We start from the raw sequence: 9,413 nt of genomic DNA on the forward strand, positions 1-9,413 counted from the left end.
ATTCTAATTATTTGTTTTTAATTTTTTTTTTGTGATGTATCATGTAACCACAAATTACAAATATTTATGTTAGATGCAGTAAAACTCATAAATGGATGATTTAAGTAGTTACATAGGTATTATAAAATAAATAAAGACAATAGAAATAAGCCCTAAAGTTACGAAAATCTTATCTGTGATTTTGTTTTTTTTATGGAGATTCAAGATCTTACACAATATTCTTTCTATTTCAATAAGATAAGAGCACCCACTTACAAATTAACAGAAAATAATAAAAAAATATATATAAAATATTTTTATTTCAAAATTACTTCTAGCGACATCTAGTATCGAATAGACTACACAGTACACAGTGAAAGGTTGGCACGAAATACAACTAGCGCCATCTATCGGCAAGTAGAATAGTTGTGTGAAAAAATCGTACCTATAGATAGCATCTTTAGCAACATTACTTTACTTCGTAGTACATGCTGCTGTCAATAGATGGCAATGTTAATTTTTTTCCCATTTTACGCCATTTTTTATCACTAGCAAATAGCAATGGGTACTAAATTACGCGAAAATAACAGTTTTCACTAGGCTTTTTATAAAAGTTCAACTTTAATAATAGTAAATAATTGATTATTATTATTATCTTATTTTACTAAATACTCAAATATCATTATTATATTTTGAGTAGTCAGTAAAATAAAATTATATTTTCATAATTCTTTACCACTGGTCATCGACTTTTTAGTAATAGACATGTTCAAACTATCAGGTTTCCAGTCAGGTTCCACGAATCTTTTCTCGATTATTCTCTTGTAAACTAGTGCTGACAGTCTGGGAGTTCTCGTCTTTTCTGTCGACTCGAAATCCACTTCGTACAGACCAAAACGCTCGCTGAAACAAAAATGTGCGTAAGCATAGTAGGTACCTACGCGACAGATCGAGATCTTAATCGCGGATGTAACGCCCCGCACACCCGCTCAGTCCCCGCGCTAACCAGGCGTGGGCGAGCGCGGGTGACGTGCGGGTGTGCGGGTCGTTCCCCAGCCTCATGCCCGGATTGCCACCTCAACCTGTCGCGGACTATAGGTAGACGTATAACTAAGTTGACTTTTTGACCGACTTCCAAAAAGGAGGTGGTTCTCAATTCGGCCCGTTTTTTTTTATGTACATAATATTTACTTACACCGATTTTTTCGAGGTTTCTGGGCCGATTTTGACTTAACTACTCACCTAGTGCCCGCAATCCACTCCACATTATCCAATAGACTCCACGCAGTATATCCTCTGACCCTGGCGCCATCCTCAATGCCCAGCAGCAAGGCCTTGAAGTACTCCCTCATATTCTTCACACGGGAGTTGTCTTTCAGCAGTTTCTTGGTTGACCAGCCGTGTTCTGTTATGATCATGGTAGGGTAGTCATATACTTTGTTGATGTGGAGACATAGCTTGTATATTCCGTACGGTACACTCTGAAAAAACAATGTAGGTACAACATTTTTAGGCTTCCGTATCTCAAAAAGAAAACTGCGCGGTTGCGCTTGAATGACAGCTACAATGTCACGATCGCAATCACCTCTGCGGCCCTACCGCGGTTGTTTGACAGCTACAATGTCGCGATCGCAATCATCTCTGATTGGTTAATGCTCGCTCATTATTGGGCACAATGCATTGTTGCAACAAGAATCGCACAAATTCAGCCAATCAGAACAATTGAGATTGTAATAATGATTGATGCAGGTTTTAGACAATCGCCCAGCTGATTGGTTAATGCTCGCTCACTATTGGCCACAATGCATTGTTGCAACAAGAATCGCACAAATTCAGCAATCAGAACAATTGAGATTGTAATAATGATTGATGCAGGTTTTAGACAATCGCCCTACAGGACGGGGTGTGGCAGTTTTATTAAACCCATGCCCCTTTGGTTTCTACGCGGCATCGGACCGGAACGCTAAATCGCTTGGCGGCACGGCTTTGCCGGTAGGGTGGTAACTAGCCGCGGCCGAAGCCTCCCACCAGACGAAGCACGGACTGTACTTCGTGTACGGAGCCCCAAAAACCACTATTTACCCTAAGCCATGTAGACTGTGAGGTCTTCCACTCAGGTCGGTATGTCAACTCCACTCCAACATCATCTTGTATAGACGGATCTGGGTACACTTGGTCTGTGGCCTTCACCAGGAAGGTTGTGTAGTGGTTCACTCCCAAGAAGTCTGCTGATCCTGGAACATGAAAGTTTTAGAAAAACTGTTAGAGAGCCGTATAAGTCCCGCAAATTGCTATTGCGCTGGAACCATGTCTCATTAACATCGAAATGACGTCAGTTTGACCGCGTCAGCCGAAATAAAAATATACCATCAGCTCGAAACTTCAGTCTAGTGCTGACGTCACTAAAATGGCAGCCACGCGCAATAGCAATTTCCGGGATTTATAATGGTTGCCATTGTCGCCTCCGATATGAGGCGGCACTATACGAAGAAGAAGAATATTGTTCTTGGCATGATTATGCTTAAAACAGGTAGTTCTTGACGACCTCCCTGGCGCAGTGGTAAACGCTGTGGTCTTATTAGTGGGAGGTCCCGGGTTCGATTCCTAGCAGGGGTTTGGACTTTCATAATTTCTAAATTTCTGGTCTGGTCTGATTGGAGGCCGTGGCTAGTTAGCACCCTACCGGCAAAGCCGTGCCCCAAGCGATTTAGCGTTCCGGTACGATGGCATGTAAAAACCAAAAGGGCAATAGAAACTGCCCAGGTTCCAGGTTAGCCCGCTTCTATCTTAGACTGCATCATCATTTACCACCAGTTGAGATAGGGCTAACTTGTATCTGAATAAAATAAAATAAAATAGTTGTCTCTTGAAGATGAATATGCACTCTTGATTTGAAGATTTCTTCTTTTCTGCTGCTAGTATACCTTCGGTACCTACCTTTCAACAGTGTAATCTCCTCAGGGCTCAAATCAGGTAACCTGGAATGTCGGTAACCCTGCGCCTTGCTTCTTTCCGAAATACGATCTTTGACTGTTCGGGGGAAGTCGCCGTCTTTCGACCATATTGGATTCATGTACAAACCGATCTAATAACAATAGAAACGTATTACTTCACTACTAATATTATAAATGCGAAAGTGTATTTGATTTTTTTTAATAAAAATGGCGAGTAAACGTGCAAGTGGGTCACCTGATGTTAAGTGATTACCGCCCATGAATATTTACAGTACCAGAGGAACCACCAATGCGTTGCCGGTCTTTCAGGAATTTTTGGTCCGCCCCTTTTTATTTATTTTATTTTTATTTTATTTTTTACATCTTATTAGAACGGCAGTGCCACTTACACTAACTAGATAATTAATAATAAATTTAAATACAAATAAAGGTACAAGAAAAAAGACATAAAATACAAAACGACAAAAAATCGAAAAAAGGATTTTGAATATGTACGCTGAGAACATTGAATGACATTATTCATGTAATGCTCTCAGCGTACTTCAGTAACTCCCGAACCAGTATTAAGTATAGACCCATCATTAAATGGGTCCCATTGAGCATTATTGTCCAAAAGCGCGTTGAACGATGCTAATGAACGGGGTATAGGTGACATAAATCTAGCAACAGTGCGATGATGTGGGACCACGAAAAGTTTATTTTTTCGTGGACGAAGATTACTATTGGATTCAGGGACACGTATGCGACACATGAAGTTCTGGAGCATTAACATCTCCTCGCAAAATTTGACACATAATTTTCAGTTGATCGCAAATGCGTCTGACCTCCAGGGAGTTGAAACCTAAGCAACCTAACAGAAATTTGGTTGGATATAGGAAAGGGTAATATCCATAGCAATGTTTATACAGGTATCTTAGGAAGGCCTTTTGTACTTTTTCTAATATAAGTCCGTACTTTGCCTCGTACGGATGCCAGACACAGGTGCTTGTTTCGAGCTTGCTTCGGACTAAGGCGTAATATAGTAATCGTATTACCAAAGGACTATGGAACTCCCGAGAGTTGCGTAGTACAAATCCTAATCTTGAATAACCCCATGTTGTAATCTAATGGAAACACCGCCGACGGAAGGGAGTTGATTCCACAGTTTGCATGTGTGTGGAAAAAGGATCTGGCACAACGGGTGGTCGAAGTCCTCCAGGTGGTGAGGGTGGAATTTATAATATTAGTATTAGTGTGGATATGGATTCCTTTTGCGTGGGTAAAAATAGGCGCTTACATCAAAGTCTCTGTACAACTCTGCAGCCTGGACGTTGTCAGTGCTATTGGTGAAAGGATCCGCCCAGTTCAGAGAAAGAGATATACCAACTGAACCTGAAAGAATTAGGTAAGTTTTTTAGCAGTCTAAGATGGAAGTGGGCTAACCTGGAAGGGGTATGGCAGTTACATAAACACATAATATACATTTCAATCCATGATGACGCACCCCACTTTGTCTCAATCGGTTACAAATTACAATGCAAATGTGCTATGTATTATTGTTGGAACTGGCTGTAAACTAAATTGTTTATATTTAAATATGTTCTTATTCTTATTTTTTCTAAGAGTTTTTTGTTTTACATTCGATGACATATTCACTTACTTCAAATATATATCTCAAACAGGACGTCCAAGTTTTTCCTTTTACTGATATTTTTCCTATAAAATCAAAATATCCCAACAATTATTAAGTAGATTGTGAGGGTTTTAATTAGAGTTGACTTGATGTGATTATATTATATTGACTATTTCTTTTAATTATTTTTTGGTTAATTTATTATAGGAAAGTAGATAATTATTTTGTGACATGTGATATTATATTATGACGTGATATGTGAATGTTGAACATTATAATTCTAAATAATTTTTGCATGCCCACTGTATGGCGGATTGTAGCTGTAAATAAACCACTGTAACACCATCATTGTACCTGCAATCGTGCAAATAAATGATTTGATTTGATTTGATTTGAATTGATTTGATTTCTATCGTAAGTCATAACGCACCGATAAGCGATGTGGCACTCGCACAAGAATATAAATTAGGCAAAGATCACTCCCCGCACCCGTGGTTTCCTCGCACGAAAAATAGTGGGGCATAGGTCTCTTGTAGGGACTAGCACACGCCGCGGTCTTGCGCCGCCTGAATCCAGCGGCTCCCTGCGACTCGTCTGATGTCGTCCCTCCACCTAGTGGGGGGCCTTCCAACACTGCGTCTTCCGGTGCGAAGTCGCCATTCTAGCACCTTGGGACCCCAACGTCTATCGGTTGTACGAACTATGTGCCCTGCCCATTGCCACTTCAGCTTCGCAACCCGTTGAGCTTTGTCGGTTACTCTAGTTCTCCTACAGATCTCCAAAAGATCGGAAAAAGGAATACACACCTTTAAACTTCTCCTTGTATTCCATTTCATAAAGCCTGTAAACCTTAGCATGCGCCAACATTACGTTCTTAATACACATGTAATCACCAACCCCACTTGAACCAATACCCGGAGCATTCAGCTTTCCCCCATATCCTTCCAGACAGATGAAATTAGGCTGATTTATCGTTATCCAAAAAGGGACCTTATGAGCGAACTGCTCAAATACCACTTTGGCGTACTCCTCAAACCATTGGACACACAAAGGGTTGGCCCAACCTCCCAAGTCTTGTAACTTTTGTGGCAAATCGAAGTGGTATAAGGTTATCATTGGCTTGATATTGTATTTGAGGAGTTCTTCGATCAATTTGTCGTAATATTCGAGGCCTTTTTTGTTTATTTTGTTGCAGAAACCTGGAAGAGAAGGAAAGGATATTAAAATAAGATAAGATAAATTTATTTGGCACAACAATAAATATAACAAACATAACAAGACATACTTAATTAATGACCATTTGGACGGCGTATATTTTTTGTAAATATAAATTTTTTAGTGATAAGTTTTTCTGTATGTAGGTATATACTATATAGTTTTTTTTGTTGTTGTATTGACCTGTAAATTATTGACTTAAATCAGTTATAATGCCACAAAAACATTACTGTGCACCTGTTTTCCGAATTATTGTAAAAACTGTGTCCCAGAAGACAGGGCTTCCAACTCTGTGAATACAAAGAAACTAAAGAGAACATGTACGTGTAGTGTGTGTGTGTGTGTGGGTGGGTGTGTATATTGATCATCATAATCAACCGATAGTCCTGGACATACGTCTCTTGTAGGGACTTCCACAGACACGCCACGGTCTTGTGCCGCCTGACTCCAGCGGCTCCCTGATCTTTGGGACCCCAACGTCTGAATTTTCTATAATTGATTTTTCTACATGCCATGCTGAAAGTTACTTAGCGAGCCATGGAGAAAGCTATGCTTGGAGTTCCTCTACGTGATCCAATCAAAAATGAGAAATTCCTGGATAACCGGACCGACATAGCTCAGTGGATTGCGAAGCTGAAGTGGCAATAGGCAGACCACATAGTTCGAAAAACCGATAAACGTTGAGGTCCCAAGGTGCTGGAATGGCGACCTCGCACCGGAAAGCGCAGCGTTTGAAGATGAGACGAAAGACATCAAGCGAGTCGCAGGGAGCCGCTGGATTCTGGCGGCGCAAGACCGACGCGTCTCTTGTAGGGACTTCCACAATCCCTACAAGAGACCTGCGTCCAGCAGTTGACGTCTATCAGTTGCTGATAATGATGATGACCAAAAACTAACTCACCGTCAGGCAGGATCCTCGGCCAAGATATAGAGAACCTGTAGTGGTCCACGCCCAGCTCTCGCAGCATCTCCACATCCCTCTCATACTTGTGATAGGAATCACAAGCCACGTCTCCGTTTACACCATCAGTTATCAGTTTAGGGTTCTCGTGGAGAAACCTGTCCCAGATGCTTTCACCTTTGCCTGGAAATATAAATAGGATTTTTTTTTAAATAAATTTTTGCAAGTGCTTTAGAATCGTCAAGCGACTTTTATCTTTTAATATATCTTTTTAAACTTGTTTTGGTGCAGCCGCGCGCCATATAATAAAAAAAAAAAGTGTAAAGTTCCAAAATTATTATTGAGGAATTTCACTAACCTTTATTTAACATAAATAAAATGTAAATTATTATAATAAAATGTAAGTTATTTCAAGTTTTTATCAGAATAATATCATGTTTTAATTATACTTACCTCGATTGTGTGCAACACTTATTTACTTAAAGTTATTGTTCTGCTTAATTCAATGCTCATGTTTTTCATCATCATTATCATCACGATCAACTCACTACTGAGCACGGGTCTCCTCTCAGAATGAGTAGAGTTTGACCTGTCATGCGAAGGAAGATCGCTTTCTTTGGGCATTTACAAAGAGGAGCCCAATTCTCATTTCCGAGATTAGTTTTGGAAGGAAGGATTGAGGGCAAAAGGGCTCCAGGTCGCCAAAGACGCAAATGGTTGGACGATAGAAGGGGGTGGACAGGGCTTAGTTACCCAAAGTTGAAAGAGGCGGCTTTAAATAGAGAAGCTTTTCGCATGATGACCTCCAAACTTCGTTTTGAAGAAGGCACGCGATGATGATGATGATAGTCTACCTACAGTACCAAGGTAACCAGGCTCAAAGCTGGGAAAGTGCTGATTGGCAAACTTCACACACCTTTAAGGATATTACGAAGACCTCAGGCATGCAGATTTCCTCACGATGGTTTCCTTCACCGTTAAAGCAAGTGATATTTTATTGCTTTGAAAGCTCATAACTCGGAAAAGTTAGAGCCTGAAATTCAATTCAACCCCGACTATAGGAGGCCGATGTCTGCTAGGTGCTACTAGGCCACCGTTTGTTAGGGTTCCGTACCAAAATGGTAACAAAGGAACCGTTATGGTGCTTCTTTCCCCGTCCGTCCGTCTGTCTGTCACACTCGATTATTTCCGTAAATAAGAAGGTACCTATATTAAAAGCTATCGACATGAAATTTGGAATAATTGTGTAATAAGTAGCCCAAAATCATAAAAAAAAATCGAAAATTCACCCCCCCCCCCTTCCATTCCCTTCCCTGCCCCCCTTATCTCGGAAGTTTACCAATCGAAAAATTTAAAATATGTATTTTAGCATTGTTTTTTTGATATTAGATAACAATAAACAAAAAAAGTTAGTTTTGCAGTTCGTTAACAAAAGTGATTCTTACCGTTTTATTTGTTCTGTAGCACGGAACCCTATGCGGCGCGAGTCCGACTTGCACTTGGCCGGTTTTTTTAGTATGTAAACTACAAAATACATGTTTGTTATACAAAAGAAACTTTACCTACCATCTAAATCCCAAGCCCCTTCCACTTGGTACGCGGACGTGGAGGCGCCGAAGAGGAAGTCGTCACCGAATACTCGGATCCTGCCGTCTGTATACGCATAGGCTCCTGATACACTGAAATTATTTTCAAAGTCAAAGTCAAAGTCAAATGATTTATTCAAAATAAGTAATAAATTACCTACTCTTTTTGATGGTCAGATGTTGGATTTGTAAGATATAGTGGTGATAATTATTACGCAAACTATCATCATCATCATTACATAAGTCATAAACTAAATTAACATGTCTAAATCAAGTGCTATCCTTTTCCGCAAGCAACATTATGAAAGGGATAAGGAATAGATTTAGACGTGCCATTTTAGTTTAGTTTAGAGATTGGCACCGATTCTGAGCACAACCTAATTTTAGAGTATTCGCATGCTCTTCTTACAAATGTAATATGAAAGGACAGACACAGTTTGACAGTTCTAAATTTAATTTTGAGATGGTAAAACCCGTGATTTTAGCGCGCAGTCGCGAACCTACTCTTTAAATGTAACTATTGTGCACTAAAATTTAGAATCTTTAAATGTGAAAGTCATGTTCCGTTTCTTTTTTAGCATTAGTAAAAAGAAAAGGATGCAGATACTCTAAATTTAGTTTAGAGAGAGACTAGAGAATCGGGGCCATTGTGTACAACGGAATTAGCCACATTGGGGCCGATTCTCTAGTCCACAATCTCTAAACTAAACTAAATTAACAGGTCTAAATCAAGTGCTATCCTTTTCCGCAAGCAACATTATGAAAGGGATAGCAATACATTTGTCATTTTAGTTTAGCTAGAGATGTGTATTGTGTACAGCCAATGATTTCATTAAATAATTATAAAACAGGCAGAAAATCACGTCTTACCATAACAATAAATAAGTCACTAACAATTCCATTAAAAGTAAGAATAACTACGATGTAACATTCACAAAATGTAATAAACTGAAGGAATAACGTGTAACGTGCGAATGAGGCCAAACCACCATCGGCAACGTTAGATAAGGTACTAAGTAATTGCGAAGATAAAATTAGATACTACGTAATAACTAATATCGATTAGTTTTCAACATTATTGATAAATTATACCAGTATGAGTAATTCTTCCGGCTTTTTAATAGCAATTTAACTGACGAATTAATTAAGGACTATCGCAGACCAAG

General features: G+C 39.5%; 1 protein-coding gene across 1 annotated transcript; it reads right to left on the reverse strand.

The window, feature by feature from the left end:
- Positions 1-282: 282 nt before the first annotated feature.
- LOC117993478 (myrosinase 1-like) lies at positions 283-9,271 on the reverse strand. The gene is made up of 9 exons (XM_034981281.2): positions 9,118-9,271; positions 8,228-8,340; positions 6,662-6,844; positions 5,352-5,744; positions 4,210-4,304; positions 2,917-3,064; positions 2,062-2,213; positions 1,222-1,460; positions 283-882 (listed from the first exon to the last, which is right to left on the reverse strand). Exons 1-9 carry the CDS (start codon positions 9,147-9,149, stop codon positions 702-704), a joined length of 1,536 nt encoding a protein of 511 aa, XP_034837172.1. The 5' UTR covers positions 9,150-9,271; the 3' UTR covers positions 283-701.
- Between the last annotated feature and the right edge of the window lie 142 nt (positions 9,272-9,413).

This window comes from Maniola hyperantus, chromosome 24 (assembly GCF_902806685.2).
Source record: "Maniola hyperantus chromosome 24, iAphHyp1.2, whole genome shotgun sequence".
Taxonomy (NCBI): Eukaryota; Metazoa; Arthropoda; class Insecta; order Lepidoptera; family Nymphalidae; genus Maniola; species Maniola hyperantus.